General features: G+C 35.1%; 3 protein-coding genes across 15 annotated transcripts; 1 reads left to right on the forward strand and 2 right to left on the reverse strand.

Moving 5' to 3' along the window:
- Window positions 1-1998: 1998 nt before the first annotated feature.
- LOC113704184 (disease resistance protein RPM1-like) lies at window positions 1999-4878 on the reverse strand. Its single transcript, XM_027225907.2, has one exon. The coding sequence runs from the start codon at window positions 4876-4878 to the stop codon at window positions 1999-2001; it is 2880 nt and encodes a 959-aa protein (XP_027081708.2).
- Window positions 4879-15628: 10750 nt separating this feature from the next.
- Window positions 15629-19087, forward strand: LOC113703109 (expansin-like B1). 13 transcript variants are annotated; one of them, XM_027224363.2, is made up of 7 exons: window positions 15629-16073; window positions 16411-16499; window positions 17343-17430; window positions 17552-17658; window positions 17751-17932; window positions 18231-18363; window positions 18594-19087. In XM_027224363.2, exons 5-7 carry the CDS (start codon window positions 17865-17867, stop codon window positions 18795-18797), a joined length of 405 nt encoding a protein of 134 aa, XP_027080164.2. In that variant the 5' UTR covers window positions 15629-16073; window positions 16411-16499; window positions 17343-17430; window positions 17552-17658; window positions 17751-17864; the 3' UTR covers window positions 18798-19087. The 13 variants fall into 13 exon arrangements, 7 of the variants coding, with proteins under 7 accessions (XP_027080164.2, XP_071917317.1, XP_071917314.1 ...); XR_011819820.1 differs by lacking the exon at window positions 18594-19087 and having other exon boundaries at window positions 15652-16073; window positions 17395-17430; window positions 17846-17932; window positions 18231-18332; XM_072061212.1 differs by lacking the exon at window positions 15629-16073 and having other exon boundaries at window positions 17395-17430.
- Window positions 17004-21710, reverse strand: LOC113703108 (pentatricopeptide repeat-containing protein At3g29230-like). Its single transcript, XM_072061211.1, has one exon. The coding sequence runs from the start codon at window positions 21646-21648 to the stop codon at window positions 20029-20031; it is 1620 nt and encodes a 539-aa protein (XP_071917312.1). The 5' UTR covers window positions 21649-21710; the 3' UTR covers window positions 17004-20028.
- Between the last annotated feature and the right edge of the window lie 1325 nt (window positions 21711-23035).

Consider the following 23035-nt stretch of genomic DNA (forward strand, 5'->3'; position numbering starts at 1 on the left):
TTTAATTCCCATTTTGTTCCAAATCCCTACAACCAGTGCCATTTACCAAAAATATGTAAAATCTACCAATTAATGCAATATTTGGTAAAATAAATGAGAAAAATAATCATAAAATTAATGATAAAAATGTAACTTATCAATTTCCATCAAGTATTTTATATTAATTTTAAATCTTCCAAAAACCCCCTTTTTAGTTCTGACTTGGAAAGAAGCAGATTTTTCCCTAATTCTTGTGGAGACGACCTTACTTATCATTATACTCAAATAAATTTTTTTTTGAGTAGAATTTTATTATTGTATAGATTCGACACCTGTCAGTTTTTGGCCAGAACTATGATTATACACGTGCTACGTTAGATGGATACAAGCAAAAATTAGAGAAGACAAGGGACTAAACTCATATTAATTATTAAGTCTAGTTACATACAAAAAAATTGTAAATGCATAAAGCTAAGCAGGAATTGACTTGTACAACTTTTAAGGGTACAACTTTGTCCAATTGAACTCAGTTGATAATTTAATCAATTCATAGAGTTTATAAATGTTTAGAATATCAAATAAAGATTCTAAACTTTAGAAAGGGAAAAAAAAAGAAGAAAGGGAATGGTTAGATGTCAAACCACAGATAACATTTGTTACTTGGTCATTGTCCTTTTCAATTCAATTGAACCGACCATCATATTCTAAAAAATAATATACGTATTGTCTACAAATAATTGTTGTCTCCCTTTTTCTTTTATTCTTTAACTGGTTTATGATTACCTAAGAATTTCAACTCTATTTAATCAGCCAAAGCAGGGCAGGTCTAGTCCACGAACACTCAGGTTCAGTCAGGGTCAAAGGAGCTAAGTAGAACCAAGTAGCCCATGGGCATGAGCCCAAGCATAGCACCAAATGATGGTCTCATTGACTTTTTTTTTTTCTAGGGTAAGCGAAAGATTTCGAACTCGAAACTTGATTTAATTGTTCATAAATCAAAACATTGAAGATAATTGATTATAGGAGAGCAAAAAGTCTAAATCTCATCATTAGTTCACAAATAAAAGACTTCTCAATGTTCTCTAGTAAGAGAGGATAAAAATTTATACATAAAATATCTTGAGATTGTATTATACTAATAATTAACAATACGTGGGATAAAAATCAGTTTTATACAAACGATTTCTAGAAAACTCAAGTTTAAAATTTTTTTTTAACGCATTCTCTGACTACATTTTTAATTCACATATGCTATTTGCGATAAAATGATTGTAGTAATCATTTTCTAAAAACATTTTAAAAACAACCATTCAAGTAGATACTAAGATTTGCAGATATATGTTGTTACCGATTTAAGGACATATTATCTTTCTCTTTTTTTTGTTGTATTTTTAAGTAAATCAAGAAATTTGCACTTCATTTTCAGAAAAAATCCCCATTTGCTATCAATTATTAAGATGATTTCCTTAAAAAGAAAGCAATTCGGTCATTCAAAAATGAAAAAGGGGAACAGTTAAAACACAAAAAGGGGCAAGAGAAGTGCGACGGCAAGAGCCAGGACTCGGATATAAAGTTCGCAATCAGGAACACTCTTTTGTGTTTTAGTGCGTGAATGTGTGCTGGGAATTGTTTAGCCAAACCTTTCTACTACCTTCCATGTGACAATTGACCAACAACACGTTCAGATAGGCTTGTGCAGAAGTGAGGACAAATTGAGATTATGTATTATCTCTCACCAAAATCTGAAAGTTATCATTTGGATATTTTAATGAAAATTTTCTTGTAGATATTATTAATACACTTTTAACCTGTCTACCTCTTCATCATTTGCTAAATAAAATATGGAAAAGATCAAGAAACACAAAAATAAAAAGTAATACAATTACAGTACATTAACAACATCACGCATTATACACGATACATACAATAAAGAATAAGTTAAGACAGAGAAGATGACGTCGCAGGGAAGAAAAATTAAGAAAAAAATAAAAAACAAAAGGAGAGGAAGCAGTGGAAAGATCATGTTTTCTTCTTCTTCGCCCACAGGCTGCGGTGTCTCCATTTCCTATCATCTGTATAGTAACCAATGAGAATTTCAGGAATGTGAGCGATTTTTCTGTAATCTTCACTTTCATCCTTCTGATTCTCTAACAGCTTCTCTCTCAATTGAGAACTCATCTCAGCCAAAATCAGCCGTTGAAGGTGGCTCAAGTGCTGAATACCCAATGGTAACTCCTCTAGTAATGGAAGTTGCTGCAGAAATAGTGTTTCGAGACGAGGCAATGCACCCTCCTCCACTCTCATCCATCTCAACCCCTCCATTCTCTTTAGGTGCAACCTCTTCAGCATTAGGAACCCTCCAGTCTTGAAGCACAACCCTTCTCCCTGGTAAGATCCACAGAAATTAATATTAACCAAATTGGGCAAATGTTGGAGCGATTCAAGCGGATCCTCCTCACCCCTTAACCTGCTCCAGTCCAAATCTATTCTTACCAAGCTATGAAGATGAGCTACCCATTGTGGCATCTTTTCTAAGCGGCCACACAAAATCAGCATACGAAGAGATTGAAGAAACGAACAAGATGAAGAAGAAAGAGAAGGATGATGATGATTTAGATCGATTATCTCATGATCATCATCTTTACCAATTGAATCAACATTTAATTCCCGAAGACTGGTGAGATTGGCAAGGGAGGAGCAGAGCTCCTTTCCATCTTCTCTTCTTAACTTTGTAATACGTAATTCTCTTAATTGGGTTAGCTTTCCTATCTCCTTAATGATTATAGATCCACTACTAGCATCTATGTAACCTAATATTTCAAGGGCAAGAAGCCCTCCCATATTCGATGGAGCTTTAAATCCATGAAATCCATATTTATCATCTGGATCAACTTGTTGATATACTTTGAGAAACCGAAGTTTTTGCAGCTTTAGGATTTCCATGGGTAATTCCCTAACTCCAGTTTTTCCCAAATTCAGATACTCCAAGTGTTGAAGCTTCCCAATGGCTTTCGGGACTCTCTCCAGTCTTGTACCATATAGGTTCAGATACTTGAGATGAAACATCTTGAAAATTTCATTTGATATTTCCTCCTGTGTCTCTTTACCAGCCAAATCCAAAACCTTTAACAACTTGTTACTCCCTAAAACTTCAGATAACAACGTTTTGTATAGCAACGAGTTCGTGGATCCAACAGTAATGAACGACCGAAGGTGGTCAAAGCAATAACCTCGTCTTTGTTGGTGGTGTTGGGTGTTGTTACTGCTACTACTATGGACTATTAGACGGCGTACCTTCTCGGACGGCCACATCGTCGGCTGTCCAGTAGAAATTGTGACCAAGTTTTGTTCCCTTGACTTGAGAACAATAACTTCTCTCAACAAGTCATGGATTCGACAAATGTCGGGTAATCCTTCATAAAACACCTTAGTCACTTGAATTAGGCTTCTATTGACGAGTTCACCGAGATAACCCCAGGCTACATCTTCAATGCTCATTCCTTCTCTCCATTCTACGAACCTTTCAGCAATCCACAAATTAACGAGTCTTGCGCATTCTATTTCGTAATCCTCTGGGAAGATACTTGTGTACAACAGACACGTCTTTAGATGCCAAGGCAAATCACCATAACTGAGAGAAAGTATCTTTTTAACTCTGTCTAACTTACCCGTACCTTCTAATTCACCCCCAAGGCTGCGTCGAACCATCTCCCATTCGTCTATTCTGTTTACATCTTTTGAAGCCAAAAGCCCACTGATTGCAAGGATTGCAAGGGGCAAGCCCTCACATTTATCCAATATACCTTTGGCAACACCCATCAAATGGCCAGGACAAGTACCTCCGTTAAAGATCTTGTTGCAAAACAGGGTCCTCGAATCCTCAACTGATAGTGGCTCCATTCTGTAGACAAAACCCCGAGATTCAATGCAAGAGGCAGAGGCTACATCAGCTTTTCGAGTTGTTAACATGACACGGTTGCCGTGGCTACTCTCAGGCAGTGCAAATTTGATGGTATTCCAAAATTCCACGTCCCATACATCATCAAAAACAATTGCATACCTTCCAGCTTGTTGAAGAAAATCTTTGATAATTTCTTTCAGCTCGGTGGTATTCGAAGATTCGATCGATTGTGGGACTGGTTTCTTCCCTTCCTTGTGTAACTGCCGAATCAAGTCTTTCAGGAGGTACTGAAAGTCACATGTTTGAGAGACAGTTACCCAAGCACGAACTGGGAAATGCCTTCTAACTTCAAGATCCTCATGGACTTTTTTCACTAGGGTAGTTTTGCCAAGTCCTCCCATACCAACCACTGAAACAACTTTTAGTTGGTAATCATCCCCTTGGAGGAGCTGAGAAATTAGATGTTTCTTGGGCTGTTCAATGCGAACTAATTTAGCTTCTTCCACAAGCAGCGCATCATCTCTGCTATACCGCCATGTTGTGTTGTTCACAGCAGAAAGTGAGTCGGACGCTTGGGCAGAGATACCATATTCAGATTGGTATCTTTGATGAGCTTCGGAAATACTTTTGATTCTGGACTTGATGCTTTGTATTTCGCTAGCAACTCGATGACGAGCTCTCAAATTCTTGATGGAGCTGAAAATTCTCCGAACAGAGCCGTAGAATCCTGTTGCGGGATGCCGAGCAAAGCGAGCTACAAATTCATCAAGAATGTCTTCAGTGTCATATGCAGCTTCTCGCACTTGCTTGATCCATTCTTGGAGCCTGGGTTGAGCATCTTCTTCTTTTGCTTCTGCCTCTCTCAGGAAAGCTCTCATGTGCCCCAACTCATCCTTGATGAATTGAACCTCTTGTCGAAGCCCTCCCAACAGTCGTCCCTCCTCGTGCAGAAAAGTTGAGAGTTGACGCAGAACAAAAGAGAGAACTGTTTCTGCCATTTTCAGTCTTTCTTTCTCACTTAAGAATGTCCGGGAAGGAGGTTTCTGGTTTATAGGACAGTCCACTTGTAGTATCTTTAAAGGTAGAAGGAAGAAGGAAGAAGGAAGAGGAGGTTATAGATTCATAAGGTGATGAACTTCGATGCTATATGGTGCAGTATTTATCACAAAGAAAAACCGCGTCAAAAAGAAAAAGAAAGAACTAACCCACTAGAAACATGATTGTGAAAGACGAAGCTGCCTTACCTGCTACAATACAAAATCATGGAAGCTATTAAGAAGACACTGCAATTGGTGGGGTGATCAGTCTTCAGGACCTTCTTTCAACTGTGGGTCCTTCGGTCGGATGAAGATAAAAGGAATGACTACCGCAGCATCGTGCCAAAGCAATGATGTCAAATTATTTAACAGGGGAAGGAAGAAAGTTAAAACGCGGTTGGACAGGACATTTTGTTGATTTCATTGACGAAGAAATAAAACTACTACTGCAAAGTCTTTTGCACCTTCTGCTGACATATATTACCTCCCCACTTCTATGGAACTAATTTCTGCATTTTTTTTTTGCCCCTTGGACCAATTAGTATTTTTGTAATGAAAACGGATAGAATATCAAAGAAACCTTGGGAACTAACCACTCCACTACGGTGTCTGACCAAATTTTCGGTATAGACATGCATGTGTGTTTTAAGTAGTTAACGAGGAAAGAGTACAAGAGAATGAGAATCTACTTTGAATAAACAAAACCCCACCTCAAAACAAAAATGACAGTTCTGAAAAATCAAATGGAAGCTAGCTATGTGTTTTCCAGGAATGTGTGATGCAGATGAAAGTTAATTTCTTCGGAGTGGAACAGAAAATGCAACTCAAGACCTAAGCTCAATTCAGGGTGCGGAATTCTTTTGTGAAAGCTAACCGAGAGTAGCTGAAACTAGTTAAGAATACAAAATTATACTTAGCAGGCAAGAAGCAGAAAGGCACCCAAAGGGCTTGTGGCCCTGTTAATGATTTATTGGTAAACCCTTGGATTCGACAATAGGTATAGTTACTTTAACCTAAGCTTTACGACCCCCCTCCCCCCCCAACCCAAAAAAAACCAAAAAAAGAAAACAAACACCTACCTTGGTAAATTGAAGGAGATCAATAAATTAATGACAAGATGTTCTAAAGTTACAAGGAAATCAATTAGTGCACTAATACACCATATTTTAAAGAAGGGAATCTGCAAGTGGTGGAGTTTGGTGGTGAGACAGCTAATGCAATTGTCGGCTTCCGGGCTTCAAAATAATGCACAGATGGCTATGAGGTGGAGCTGGCCAGCTCAGTGCATGCAACAGCAACGCTCTCTACCAGCCTCATTCGGTTATTAATTTGTAATATGATTGTGGTTACTTATTAGCGTGAACACACATGATTAATTATACATGAAACGCAGAAAGCATCCGAGAATTCCTTTAGTTATCTTCAAATCCTTTAATTTCCAACGACTAACACCGAAAGTAGACTTTATCTCCCCCCCCCCCCCCCCCGGCCCGGCACCCCACCTCTTTTTTAATTGAATAGTATTTCAATGCTTTTTCGGCCAAATGATGGTGTACTTTATATGGTGACCAAATAGTTCAGCATAATATAGGAAATAAACTAGTAAAATCACAAATTCGTTGAGAAACTATTCAGAATAAAAAAAAAGGGGTAGATGGACAAGTAAAATTAACTTTATACAAAACAATTTTCTATCAGACATTTTTCATATTTTGTATCACAAAAATAAAAAATAGAAAGGATTTGAACTTCTTCCAAACTAAAATTTGAAGAAAATCTCAAAACATACATAGTCAAAATGTAACTGAAAAAAAAAAGATTTCTAAAGAGTAAAAAAAAAAAAGATTTCTAAAGAGTCAAAGTAAAATGTCTATTCATAGGATGCAAAATTACTATTTAATTTATGATTATTTTCCCTCGATATTTGCTAAACATTGTATTATTAGATAGATTTTACTTATATTTGATATTTGGTGCTAATTATAGGGAGATGAGGCAAAAAGTGATAAAAAGAGTGATTTTCCAAGAATTGCTGTCAAATCCGATGATGCAGGATTTACACGCATGGTAGTTTCAATTGAAAGTAACTAATTTTCTTTTCTAGTCAAAGAATAACGAAGGATTTGGTTCATCCATATATGTGAAATCTAATTGTTTTTATTAATTTCTTTATTCGTTAGTATTCGTATATTTTCTAATTTAATTTCTCATGATTATTATAATATTTGAATATCAAAGACCCCGATATTTAATTCAACTTAACAAACTAATACCAGTTAAGATAGTTAAATTCGTAATTGTTTAATTGTTTTAAATTAGTAGCGTGATTTGTTTCATGTTAGGAAAACATATAATCTAGTTTAAATAAACCCTGGTAGTGTGTTTATTAATTAGAATAGGGTTTTTCTAGTTTCTAATGTAATCAAAAAATTAAATTCTACAGGCTTACTTAGGGTTATTTCTTGATTAGGAAATAGTTAACGGACATACCTTAACTATCGATACACTAAGAAAAAGTTGGTTGTCATCGCTTATTTGACAACTATAACCTGTTTATTAATGAATAGATGAAATAATTCTTACATCGATGATCAGTTGCATGAACCACTTTCGGAGTTATATCCTTAGCTAGTGCTTGCTTATTCTTAATTTAAATTTAATTTGCTTTAGTTTAATTGTTTTTATTTGCATCAATTATTTATTTTAATTTTAATTTTCCAAAACCCCAGATTAGTTTTTACTTGGAAAGTGACAGATTTTTTCTACAGGGACTTTCTCAGTCCCTGTAGATTCGACCATGCCTACCACTATATACAAAATTTATATTTTATTTGAGTAGGTATTTATTATAACACAGACTCGACACTTGTCATCTATGAATCTAAATAAATGTTTTTAATTGTATAGTTGATACAATTTTGTTAATATCTTTTATAGTATACTAAAACCAATAATTGTCAATCTTCAGCGTGTATGGTGTACACCAAACTAGTCAAATATGTATAAGAAATGTTAATTTTTTTTATTTATAACCTCCTTCATGGAGAAAAAAAATCTTTATTAAACTACATTGATTTTATGAGTACTAAATAGGGATGACAACGGGGGCGGGCACCCGCCTCGTGGGGCGTCATTGGGGCGGGGGCCGGGAGGGGGAATTTTTTCCTTCCGTTTAGAAACGGGGTGGAGGACGGGGTTATACTCCCCCGCCCCACCCCCGTCCCGCCACCCGTTTGAAAAAAAAAAAAAATATATATATATATATATATGTACATAACTATATACATATAATGATATTATCAATTATGCTACTAATTATACATGTCTATTAATAAAAATTATTAATTATTTATACTAAATTTATTAATACGTTTATGTTAAATTCCTAATTACACTTAATACAATAACACTTTTTTCTAAAAAAAATAATAATAATTTAGTGATTGTATATTTGTATTTGTATCAAAAGTGAAAACTTGATTATTTTAGTTATATTTGTTTTATTATATTAGATTGTATTCAAATAACCTTTATTTAATTATTTTTATGAGTTTCACTTGTGAAGTTACAATGAATAATAATTTGGTGATGTGTTGATATTTTAGTACTTGATTATTTGCTCAAATTTAATTATAATGAAATTATATAATATAATTTTTTAACCCCACGGGGGAAGCGGGGCGGGGGTTGGGGGAGGTGCCCCCCGCCCCATTGCCACCCCTAGTACCAAGTGACTAATTTATAAAATATTAGAATATTATGACTATGTCAGTTATTCAATGGCATTGCTTAAAATCTACTTTAGTATCTTAAGAGTGAGGGTTAAACTAACAGTTAGCTAATAAAATTTTTTTAAATGGAAAGTCATGTTAACTGAAATATGAAAAATTATGCAATATGATAGAAAATGTAACTTTCCAAGACATTATCTTCAGCATTTATTGGCCATAAAAGAGAGAAAATACTAAAGTAAATCATTGAGAAGTATAAAAAGGCAAAAAAATAAAAAATAGTAGTGTTGTATTTATGCTACTGAAATAAAAAATTGAAGAATAAATGAGTCTTAAACACACAAGTGCCTTCATGCCAGCTACCTCAATATGACAATTAAAAATGAAACAGCAAATGTAAGGTTTGCTGCTAAGCTTATGTTATATTAGATATCTTAATGTTTTATCCTTTTGAGTTTTTTTCAACAACTTTACTTAGATAATAAGAATCATGGTTGTAACTCTTAGGATTTTTTACTTATATTTCATAAATTCTATGGAATGCCAGTGACGACTCTTAGGATCGTCAACCATGGCATTCCAAAAGAAAAGGAAAACAACAAATTAAAGAGGAGAATCATCAGAAATTAGAACCCAATAAATTAACTTTCTGATGTTGAAATAATGATCAAGTGAAAGGCATCCCACCTCCAAAACTTAATTAGTTCAATGTTATTTTTTTGTTAATAACAGCACATATAAGTGTGAAAACTGTGGAAGACAGAAGCATAAATCAGCATATCGAGAAGGAAAACTTAGGATCCATGAGCTACTAATAACTTGGCCTATGTATTTTAAACCAGTAATTTAATAAAACTTCAAAAGTTTTATTGAGCTAGCTAGCCTGGACTGACATAACAATTGAAGTTCCAATGAACTACTAATAACTTGATTAAGGGTCTGTTTGGTTGAAAGTAAAATGTTTTCCTTGGGAAAATATTTTCCGTGGAAGTAATTTTCCATGAAAATCATTTCCCTTTCATCATTTTCAGGTGTTTGGTTAGCTTATTGAAAATATTTTCTTACTTCATTTTTTTGGTGTTTGTTTAACTTTTGAAATATTTTCACTTTTATCTCTATCTTTATTTTCTACACATTATAACTACATACTTCTTCCCATGTAAAATAAGAAAATTTATCTCATTGTTTAACTTTAAAAAATCTTGGAGAAATGTATATATGAATAAAAAATATCTCCTTAAGCAATAAACAAATTGCTGGCCATTTAGTGTCAAATATCAATCACATGCAATGCTTATTGTGACATATATCTTGCACTCTCACTGCTGAAAGTTTCTCTAGAAAAGAATGTCCCTATTATACATAACTAATTACTAGCATAGGATGAACATGATGAGTTTTTTTTTTAATTTTGAATATACTAGGGGGAGGGTTGGGTAGTACCGGGGGGGGGGAGTGTAAGGAAGAGGTATTGGATTCGAGTCCTCCTGTTTACACTAAAAAAAAAAAAGAACATACTACAAGATGTTTTTAGTAAGTTTGGAACATACTACAGGCGGGATGCATGCATTTCGGAAAACAACTTCAGTAAGTTTGGAAGGGAAGTTGTTTTCCATAAGATGAGTGAAAATATTTTACATAGGAAAATGTTTTCAGTAACTTTTGTGCAACCAAACACGGGAAATTAGGAAAATGTTTTCCTGGAAAACATTTTCACCCGAAACAAACGGACCCTAAGTTACAAATTACAAAACACGGAGTTAAATAAAATTTATCAACAACCTGTTATAAGTAAGGCACTAGAGTAACCAACTTAGTGTTAGCACACAACCTGTTATAAACACGATCACTTCTTTCTTTCTTTTGTTTTTTTTCCCCTCTTTCTCCAGTTGTGGAATTCCAGCGACTAGGACTGTTACTCTCGATCTTATATTTTCAATCTTATTGACGATGAGACAAAATTCTTTTATTACTCTTGACCTTGTAATTTCAACTTTACTAAAGATAGGATAAATTTAATTCTATATATATTGCAATAAGCAACTCAAGGAAAAATTTACTTATGCTATTCTATTCTTCAATCCTTTCAAAATTATTTTTTTCCTTGTGAAATAATGCAATTTTATTTTTTAAAGATAATTTGATGGATGGATAAATATTACTTTTGATTCTGTTAGTTATTCAAAATGGAGAAAAGAAGTAAATAATAATAATGTTTGAACTCGGAGGAAACTGGAATGACCTCAGTTTTACTTTTAGGCCTCCTAGCTTTCATCCCGTTATATCTGAAGTCATAATCTTGTCATTTATTGAAATAAAAGAATTTCCACCGCAATTTGAATTGCTTTTTTGGATAGAGCCAATTTAATTTTTTTTAGACAAGGGAATTTTTTTCAAAATTCTTTTCTTTTTTTCCAAGGATCAAAAAATTTTTTTATAAGGGTATTTCATTTTTAGTAATTCTTTTTTTTTAAGATTAAAAGTATAAATATTATTAGTTTTAAATTTTTGAGTTTGTACCGTACCATGACAATGTTGTAATTTTATGGTGGGCTCATCTCCCATTTTGTGGTCTCATGGTACATAACAGAAAAAGCCTTAATTTTATTAGTCTGAACGTTATTAGGTGGTTGGCAGAAAAAGTTGAATTTGCTGTGACTGATTATATTTGAACTATACCTCTGTCAGCTTGTGTTTTCTAGTTTTCAAACTTTTAATCGATATATCAAGGAAAGCTTTTCTTTTTTCTTTTTTTTTCCTGATTTTGGAGACAAGATTGGATGTGAAGAAAGAAGTGGGAATGAAAATATTGGAGATGGCTAAATTTTTTTTTAATGCTCAGGATAAGACAATTGACGTAAACCCTTAACCACGTAGCCAAATCCAATCACCACCATCTTATCATGTCTAATTTTTCTGTTAGTTTATTGTAATGTGTGAACAAAAAAAAAAATAGATACGCTCAACAACGTCAAATCATAATTTTGTGTTTCTATTTTTCTTCTTTCTACTGTGTAAAATGGATGATAGTAACACACCAACTCGGCACTTTGGATCACCAATGTAATCTTTCATCTCAGTTATTTTTTTTCCAGTTGTGAAATTATTGCAACTAAGACTGGGTTAGGAATAAGGGACAAGAAGTGGCTCTTTTGACCAATTAGAATTAAATTATGCATTATACATAGTCAAACAACATGAAGAAAATGTACATTTGCATTCACGGAATGTAGTCAGCCACCATTCTCCTACATCTTGCGGGAAATTATGTATGCTATATATTATACTCAGCCTTTAATTGCCAATAATATTGAAGCTTTTTTTTTTTTTTTTCAAGGAAACCAGCTGCCGCTACCTGAGAGTGTGGGTAAACCCCACCCCATGCAATGGTTAGCCAACCACACAGAGGGGTAAAATGTATTGGGTAAATCCTGTCTCGTACAATAACCCGCCAACCACATGGAGGAATAAGACGCACTAGACAAGCATTGTGCGACGGGTGGATGTCCCAAGAGAGGTTCGAATTCAAGTTGGCAGGAAGGCATAACACCAATTCTACCATCTACCAACAATATTGAAGATGGCATATGTTTCACTCTATAATTATCTGTTCAATTTTTTCTTTTGAAGTTTGCCCTTTTTTCTAGATTATATTCACCTTTCATCATCGAATTGAATTTACAACGTACCGATTTTCTCAAATCGCTTCATACAAGATGCATGATGTTTGTTCTGATTTACCATATCATCTTAGCATTTGGCATGGGATCTTACTGTTTACCTTATTGTAATGATAAATGGTTAAAATGGAACCAAATGGGAGCACAGTTAGCGGAAGCGCGAGCTTGGAATCTGTCCTCTTGCAGTTTTACCTGTGCAAGAATAATTAATTTATGGGAAAATTTTGCTACATATCTGCAAGGGCTAAATAAATATTGACTATAGTTAGTGAGAATGTATCCTTGAAAAGAAGATTTTTATATAGGGATATTGTTATGAAAAAGAGAAATTTGAGACATATATATAGTTAGATTTGTTTTTCCTGAATTTAACGGGTCATAGGCTATAAAAGTTGTAGTAGTTCAAATTTTTTTTTTTTTCAAATCCTAGTAGGAAGCCGCCACTTGAGTTAATGAATTGAAATTCACTATTATAGAGTCATAATTTGGACTCAAATGTGATAAGGTGCATTACTTGAGCTACTTGAACATTGTATTCTGGAAGAGCAATTTTGAAAGCAAAAAACGAAACAGAGGCACAAAATTTTCTTAGTGATCATAACACTTACTATTTCCTAGAAACAGCATAAAAAAGGAGACAGAAAGACATTATCCACATTATAAAGTCCTATCAATGTTTGTCATTTTTATATAGTAACTTGCAATAGAAGAATTGTCAAAATCGTGTGAGAAAGTTAAGAACGAAATACGAAGAAAATTCTTACTCATAACCAAGAAACTGCGGCCAAAAAAAAAAAGAAAAAAAATGGAGTGGAGCCATTAAAGTCAGTCAAAAAGAAAAAGAAAGAAGTAGCTAATGACAAAAAACTAAAGCATGAGAAATGATGGAAATTCAATAGAAAGAAGAGCGACAGCAACGGGATCTTGAAAGGCGAAGCTACCTTGTCCGCTACACTACAACATCATGGAAATTATTAAGGAGACTATGCGCAGTTGGTGGGGCGTATGCGTTAACTCTTCAGTCTTCAGTACCTTTCGACTGTGGTTCTTCCATCAAATAAAGTGGATGGCTACCAGCGTACAACTGGGTTTGCGTTTTTCCTCAAAATGTCAATCCAGTCATGGTAGGTGGGGTGGGGTGGGTTGGTTTGTGCAACGATCAATGTTGGTGGTTCTTAGGCCTTGCGGATGGCGGTGAGAGTGGGACCATGGTTCAAAGTTATGGTCGCGGTTGTGGTCGCGATCCGGACTGTTTCACATCGATCTTTGCATATTAATCGCGGTTTCATCGAGACGTAAATTCTTAAAATATTTAATATTTTAAAAAGTATAAAAAAATGATAAAAAATAATTAAAAATTAGAAAAAATAATAAAAATTTAAACTGACTCGAGATGACTTGAGATGACTCGGGGCGACTTGGCCGTTTCTATTTGTTTTGGAGACGTCTCGGCTGAACTTTCGGTAATTCATTATCTCGAAATCATATTGTTCCGATATCAAATCGGGAAATCCTGTTCCAGTGACGATTCGGCCGAATCGTCTCGGTCTCGACCGAGCTTTGAACCATGAGTGGAACACGAGCATTGCTACGAACTTTTGAGTGTTGTGGCAAAAGATTGACAAGGGCATTGTGGCCAGGTTTACAGTTTACAAATAGGTTGCCATTTGGGCTCTAATTAAGCATGTTGAGATGGAATCTTTATCCAAATTGGGTATTCACCCCGTCCTTCAGTAAGAATTTGGGGCAGGAATCGTTTCTGAACATTTTACGACCTTGATTGCTTAAGAAAATTTTCACGGCTCCAATTATAAGTTGTACATCGATTTCAACGACGGGCGCGAGACTCAAAAAAAAAAAAAGAGATAAATTTACATTTTGTTCAAATTGATTTACATTCTGAACAAATGCATGCATATTTTGTTCAAATGCATAAAACCGTTCCGGATCCCCGATCCCTTAAAGGAAGACATTGATCGGTTCTGCTGCAATATATTTTAACTAGTATCGGCTTGGGGTGGAAAAAAAATGAGCAAGTTTTCCACCTGGTAGTAATTAATCTAAGAAATAATCAATTAAACCACTTTTAAAAGAAGATATTTATTGTGAAAGAAAAACAAACGTTAAAAACTCACTATTCTTCAGATACGTAAATAGTAAATGACTGTCAATCAGCCAATCTCAGATACGTAATGGTAAATCTATATTTTCTACTTGTTTGAAAGTTTATTTGTTTGCCAACATAAAAGCATATTTGGGCCTTCACAGAAATCAGAATCTCACTCTTTGCTGGTAATAATCTCTTTCAACTTTTCAACTCGATGTGCTGTATATATGCTCTATTCAACTTTTCATGGCTAAATTGCGTTATAGCATAATTATTGTACGAATCCCCAAAAATTTCAATGGACAAGAAGCTACAATTTTTTTTTTTTGGGTGATATTAACAATCCCCTGCACTCTCAATTCAATGATGTTATAAGTAATTCAGCGAAATTTTGACTATCGGCTCATACTAATCAATTACATTGTTTAATCTGTGCTCAAGCCTACAGATTTGGGCTATTTTATTTCATTTTAGGAAAAATCATTTAAAGCATCTTCCACATTTTGTTAAATGAAAATTTTCGTCTTTCACTTTTCAAATGTTAATTTTACGCTCTTTACATATTTAAATTATCAAAATTTTTGTCCTCAACTAAGTTCCCTACCATTTTTTAATTTGAAATTATTACGTGATCCACATGTAATCATTTTTTCATGTACAAAAAGATCAAATCCCACTTTTTTAAAGGCAAAAATGAATATGAATTAAATCAGATCCCACTTTTTAGAAGAAAAATAATTATGATTCAAGTCAGATACTACTTTGTTAGAGGAAAAAATGATTGTGAATTGGATCATTTATTTAATTATAAATGAGATTTAATTTTTTTTCCTTTAAAAAATTAACCATGTATAAGTTATGTAAGGGATTTAGGATAAAAAGTGCTCTATCGATTTGATTGTGTAAGGTTATAAAGTTTCTATTTTAAAAGTAAAGCACGAAAAAATTCATTTTGGCAAAAATGTAAACAACATTTTGAACCATTTTTTCTCCATTTTACTGGGCCATGTCCCTACCTTCAAATTAAATGAAAATCGCCCTTGGACAATTTTGTGTGATTCTGTGTAGAATTGTTCAGCACTTGCCATGTAGGCCGCAACAAAACAGTCTGTACGTAGCACGGATGAGCATGTAACACGTATAATACAAAGGTTGTGGACGTGTAACACATCTAACATCGCTCCTTCATGCATGCACAACACAAACTAGCAACATGAAACGTGGCACGAAGGGATCAAAATTCGATGCAGATAAACGTTGTTGTTCATCCTAGAATCTCATTGATGGATTTTAAGGAAAACCCCATCAATTAGGTACCGGTGCCAAGGAATACAAAAATTATTGAACATAGGTAGAGAGATTTAAGGTTGTTCCAAAAGAAGGTGCAATTAAGGATGTCAGGGGCACAAGGAGCACAACCAAAGGAGTCCTATACGGCTACAACGTATGAATCAAAAGATGGAGGAGAGAACAAGCCCAGAACCGACCTTTATTCCAAGGAGGATGAGGGCTATGTTGAGGTTGATAAAATTCAGGAGAAAGTAGAGGATCCTGTGGGCAAGGGAGGTCCCGTTTTTGGTGCTGGCAAGGATGATGACAAGGAGGACTTGGGTGTTACTGGAACTGGTTAATTAATTAGTATGCATGCTCTTTTTTGTTCCTTCTTTTTATGGGAGAGCTGGGGGTTTCTGTTAAATTCTGATAGTTTCTATGGGTGTAAATCTTTAATCTAGACTCTTTCATTTTTTTCATGGTTTTTGATCATCGTATTCAGTCGTAATTTTGTATAAAAAGTTGATTCTCTGCACTCAGAAAAGTTTATTTTGGTAACAGAGAGTTCTGATGTAACTCGTGTATTGGAAGTTATCATCAGTTCCACTTCCTTCTAATGAAGTTTGCAATCACCTCTGCTTTATTTGTCTGCGAATTGAATTCTCAGTAAAGTTGGACATGATTTTTTTTTCCTCTCTGATAGCTCCTGGGCTTGATTGTGTTGTCTCGGAAACAGCACTTAATTTCTTGGATGGTCAGTTCCTGGCAGCAACCCAAGTTGACAGAAACTGGGTAGGATCCTACCTGAATATGCTTTCCATGTCATGGATGATGTGTTGAATGGATTATAGATTTGTCTAATCTTGTGGATTAATTAGTCTTCTCTCATCTCATTAGCCTATAGGGCCTACATCATTGATACCAAATCAACATCATTAAGCACAAATTACAGTCACTAATTTGATGTTTTAGGAAGGAAAAGTATGTTGTTGCCTCTCCTGGCCATGTCCATTTCAGCTGAATAACAAGTTTCATTGGAATTCTTTTCTTGCCAAGCGTTAATTCTCTGAATCTGCAGCGTGCAAAAAGATACTCTACTATTGTGGTAGCTCACCAAACAGTAGAAAGAGACTGTTTTCTTCTCCAAATAGAACACTTTAGCTCCCTGCTGAATAGACAAAAGTGGTTGTCTAACTCTAACGTGATGGTACTTTCAAATGAAATCCAAATCTGTTGTTTTTTAGTGGTTTTGATTCTTCGAACATATGGAAAAATGAAGAATGACACCATGAGAAAGAAAGAAAAGTGAGTCTTTGCAGATTCCAGACTGCAGCCTTGAAAAATTATAAACTATGGAAGGTCAGAAAGTGGTCTAAGAAAGTTGCTGGGTACCAACTTGACAGAATTCATTAATTCAAATCGAACTTGAACAGAACGTCAAAGTCATAGATTTTACCGAACAGGAGGCAATTTGCTTGTTTAGCTCTATAAATACAGCAGAACTCATCATCCACTTCCTCTGCAACCAACTTCTTGTTTCATTTGCATCCCTCTACCCTGCATTTGCAACTTACTCCTAAAATGGCACCCCTGAGATGGCTCTTGATCTCTGTTGCATGTTTCCTTTTCATGCAGAGTCTTGGAAAGTCTGAGACCTGTCCTGATTGTTTTATCCATTCTCGGGCAGGTTATTACCCAAATTCTGACCAAAAAGGAACAGAAGGTCAGGATCAAGCTACATATACAAATTTATAAACATGAGCATGAAAGCGTGTTGTCTTGCTTGCTTTGCAATTTTAGATGACATGAATTCATGCTTAATATCGTGCTTAACATGATTGCAGTTGGGGAATGTGGCTTTGGTAAGTTTGGAGCAACACTCAACGGCGGTGACGTTTCGGCTGCATCAGAACTATATCGAGGGGGTGTAGGATGTGGTGCTTGCTATCAGGTATTATACATGTCATTAGAATGTTAAACAATTTCATATGCTTGTATCTATATTTATGTCTCTAATGACTCTATCATGCTGCTCTTAATCAGGTAAGGTGCACTTACAGTTATTATTGCCTGGATAAAGGAGTAACTGTAGTCATAACTGACCATGGAATCAGTGATCGAACTGACTTCATTCTCAGCCAGCGAGCCTTTAGTCAGATGGCACAGAGCACAGATGCAGCAGCCTCTCTACTGGCACTTGGAATTGTTGACATTGAATATAGAAGGTTAGAGTCACATATGAACAAAAAAACTACAAGATATGCTTCATGGTCATTAAGAAAGCCTCTAGATTTAACTAATAACATATGATTTAGAAGTTAGAAGCTCACAAATTGAACTTTCATATGACTGAGAGGAGAACATCTGCAGGAACTATATGCTCTTTTCCTTGGGTTTATCATCGATTTATTCTATAAAAGTAATTAAGCAAGTCCATGAAAACACAAAACTTCATTATATCCTCCATAGAAAACAATGTAAAACCTCTGTGAACTAAATGAATCTCTGTCTCTCTTTGAACAGGGTCTCATGTAGCTACCCTAACAAAAATATTACATTCAAGATCGATGAGAGCAGCAATAACCCTTATTATTTAGCTTTTGAAATATTGTACCAGCAAGGAAAGATGGACATTACAGCTGTGCAGCTCTGTGAGGTACCATACAATGCTTTTTCCCCTTTGATACTGGAACCTACTCATTTTCCATCGACCAAGTTTATGAAAGATATTGTCAAACTATCTGTAAAACCAGAATAGTTTTGTTTCACCGACTTTGAGTGTCGCAATATTAATTAATCAGTCTGGGTAAAAGCACGCTACCTAGACTCCTTGACTATAGTTCAGAAGCATGCTTAACTTATAAACGCACATTTTTCTTTGTGCAGACACAAAACTTTGTTTGTAAACTCTTGGATAGGACTCATGGAGCAGTATGGACGACCACCTCGCCGCCAAGTGGGCCTTTATCGATAAGGATGCTATTTAGTGCCAATGATGAAGATCAGACATGGGTAGTTCCAGTCAACAACATACCAGGAAATTGGAAACCTGGAGACACATATGACTCAGGAGTACAAGTAAATGCTTAGCCAAAGAAACTGAATGTTGTCATTCTACGGTCAATAAGTCCTCGGTGTTCTTGTGCTTTATTTTTTATTCGGTTCCTATCCAATTTTAGTCAGGAGATGGTGCAAGAAGTTGGAGTTCTACATGTAGTCATTCCATTACTGCTCACTAGTCAAAGTAACCATGAGAAGAATTATAGGTTTGTAGTAATTCTCTACCATAGACTATGGACTAATTGTATCCTCCTTCTATGTTAAAAGAATTGATTGCATATGAATAAATTGGATGCAAGACATAATTATTTTTCTTTCAACATTTACTCATAAAGCTTTCAAAGCTTCATATCTCTGATAGACAAGACGTTGATTGTATCTGTCAATATACAGCATTTCATGTTACTTCTGAACAAACTGAACAACTTTTGTGAATTTACAGAAGTGATACATATTTATGAACTATATCTCACCTGGGCAGCAATGGCCTTGAATACTTGAATGCCAATGCTAATTCATAAACTGAGAGATCAAAAGTATTCCACGATGAAGTTGGGCAATCATAACTTAGGAAATCACCCTATTGTCTATGCAAGCGATGAACCACGAAAAGTCATACCATCACCTTCAATTCAGAAGCCGGGCTAGGATATCTGGTAGATAATTGGTATTCAGGTCAACTTTTTACCTCTTCAGTGTTGCCTAGCATGCTTACGTCTCAAATAATCGCAACTCAATATTAACACGAACACGTTCTGATTTTTTGCATATGCTGAGCGAAATCTTTGGTTTAAAAAAGAATCATCAAATGTTTACCCTTTGCCTCAAATATGTAATTTACTGAACTCAATCTTCTCTAGCAGGGAGTTTTGTATTGGTTTAATCCTTCTATTCATGAATTTGGTCTCCGAATAACCAATATTGATAATTTCTTCCACAAAGAATATATATTCCTCTTCCTGTTCTATTGTCTGCATGACAACTTCAATTGAGCACCCATCTCACTCAACATAGAGTAAACCATGCTTCTCTTGTGGGCTGATCTAGTTTTCTGAGACATATCTGATTGTAAATCCATCAAGTGCACAAGGCTAGACCCAGCTTCCTTTTCTGTGCCCTTTTCTTTCATCAACTTTCTTACATTCTCCACATCGTCCCATCTCCCTTCTGTGGCATATATGTTGGACAATAACACGTATGGCCCAATATCCCCTGGTTCCATATCAATTAATCGCTTTGCAACAATCTGTCCAAGTTCTAGTCAGGAGTAGGTCCTGCACGCTGAAAGTACAGACCCCCACAGAGCTGTTCCTGCTTGCACGGGAATTGTCTTGACAAGTTCTTCACAATCATGCACCAAGCCAGCCCGGCCAAAGAGATCAACCATGCAACCATAGTGCTCAATTTTGGGCTCTATATTGTAAACTCTATGCATTATATCGAAGTACCACCAGCCCTCTAACACCATCCCAGTATGATTACATGCACTTAGGATGCATGTAAAAGTGGCATCATTTGGCATCAGTCCACACTTTTCCATCTCCATGAACATTTCAAGAGCTTTTTCTCCATGCCCTTGCCTCCCATATCCCATAATCATAGAATTCCATGATACAACACTTCTCTCTGGCATCTCATCAAAGATCAACTTTGCCAAATCCATAGCCCCACATTTTGCAAACATTGTCAAGAGAGTTGTCATAAGCAACACATCTGGCTTGATTCGTTCACTACCTTTTATATAAGAATGAATCCATTGACCTCGATCAAGCCTTCCCAGATGTCCACAAGAGATCAGAACACTTACAAGTATAGCCTCATTCGGCTGAACATCTCCTTCCACCATCATCTCATCAAACAATCTCAAACACTCAGAATAGTCCTTCAACCTCACATAAAGAGCCAACATAGAAGTCCAAGAAACCATATTCCGGCAATCCATTTGATCAAACAACATCCTCGCTCCATCTTTATTTCCAGACCTGGCATAGCCATCAATCATACAATTCCAAGAAACACCATCACGAGAAGGCATCTCCTCAAACAACTCCTTTGCCGCCACCATATCCCCAACCCCTACATACCCTGTAATCATTGAATTCCAACTAAAAACATCCCTTTCGTGCATCCCATCGAAAATCTGCCTTGCAAAACCCAGTTCTCCATTCTTCACATACCCATCAATCATAGTGTTCCATGTTACCAAATCTGACTCAGAACATATATCAAATACCTTCCTTGCATCCCAAATTTTTAAACAAACAGAATACATATGAATCAGAGCATTCCTAACAAACAAATCCAACTCAAACCCACATTTCACGACACAACAATGAATCTTTATCCCTTCTTCTAACAAACCCATATCAGCACAAGCTTTAACTAATATAGGAAAAGTATAATTATTCTGAAAGATGCAATTTTTAACCATTCCATTATAGTAAAAGGCCAATGCCTTTTTTGGGTCATTGAATCTCACATATCCTCTAATTATAGTATTACATAAAAAAGCATCTGGGTTTTCAAGATTATCAAATATTTTAATGGCATAAGGAAGTGTCGATTGAGAAGAACAGAGTTTTTTAATTGCTCTGCCGGAAGCAAGTGGGTGTTGAATGAGGCCCGAGACAACGAGTTGGGTATAAATTTGATTGAAATGGTAGAGATTAGGACTGATAGAGTCTAAAATGCGCAGCATGGGGTGGCTAAGATCTAAAATCTGCACCCCATCATGGTCTAGATGGCTGGGCACTCGTTTATCGGTATCAGACCAGAGTTTTGGAGTTGGCCTGGCAAGATTTCTCTGGGTTTTGATGAACTTTTCAAGGGTTCTTGAGGAAAGGTCGATTGAATTTCTGGCGGCTCTTAGCCTAACGGTCATCTTTTTCTGTCCAAGATTTGGCGGCAAGATCAGATAGGGATTGTATAGTTTGGTGTTTTACAGTTAAATTTCGGTATAATGATGCTTACTTCATCAGTTTACACCCCGCACTCTTGTCAAAATAATTTTAAAAAAGTCGTTCCGAAAATGAAAAAAAAAAAAACTTTGGTTTGAACTCTTATAGATGCTTTTAGCTTGGCCAGATTATTATAGGTCATGAATTGAAATGATCTTTCATAAATTGAAACTTCTTTTTTGATTAATGTAGTACAGAAAATGTTGATTGAAAATTATATTTAAAGTTCTTTGGCAATACGTTTATGAGGAATAGTGGAATCCAAATTAAGCCATTGCAGTATTTTTTTTAAATTATGTAAATTTCTTATACCTACGGCTCCTTTTGGATTGGTCATTTTTTCAAAACAAGTTTTTTAAATACAATACTAAAATAATATACAATAACTCAAAATTTTCAAAAAGTTTTTATTATAAAAATTTTTCATATATATTGTTACAGTAAAATTTTTCAAAAACACTCCCCAAAATAGCTGATCCAAACGGAGCTATTTCGAGCATCACTATTCATGTTTAACCTGTGGTTCGAACTGTTAGATTTGTGCTTTTAACTTGGCCAGATTATTATAGGTCATGAATTAAAATGATCTTTCATCAATTAGATGTTTTGAGGTGTCTTTATAAAGCTTTTATTGAAACTTTTTTTTTTTATTAATGTAGTACAAAAAATGTTGATTCGAAAATATGTTTAAAATTCTACGGAAATATGGTTAAGAAGATTAGTGGAATCCAAATTAAGCCACTGCAGCTTTTTTTTTTGCCATTGTGTAAATTTCTTATACTATTAATTATCTCATTGAGGTAGAACCAAACATAGAAAAATATACTATACAAACATTTTGTTGAAACTTCATTTGATTTCTTGATAAAACATTCTCGAAGGTACTTTTATCAAGCATGATTAACCTGTTGTCAACTTAACAAGGTAAATTTTTCATATTTGAACTGGCTAATCAATTTCTGCCACTCAAATTTGTAAAGACAAAATCAAATCTTGCAAAGCAATGTGCTAAATCACTTACAAAAAAAAAAGTCACTATAATTCTTTTGCTCCACACTTGGCACTTAGGCAGACTTGAATTGGACTACTTTGGAGCTTAAAAAGTGCACAAAAAACTTGGGTCCAATATTTTTTTTGTCAAGAAGAACTAAACATATATACCTTTCCAAATGGGATCCAAAATGGCAATGGAAAATGCCAAATTCACAATGCAAAGTTTCTTGTGGCACTAATTATTCTTTTCGTCGAGTAAAATTAAAATGGTACAAAAGTTGATTAGTAGTATTTAAAATTGTATCAACCTTCCAAAAA

Source organism: Coffea arabica, chromosome 8e (genome assembly GCF_036785885.1).
Source record: "Coffea arabica cultivar ET-39 chromosome 8e, Coffea Arabica ET-39 HiFi, whole genome shotgun sequence".
Lineage (NCBI taxonomy): Eukaryota > Viridiplantae > Streptophyta > Magnoliopsida > Gentianales > Rubiaceae > Coffea > Coffea arabica.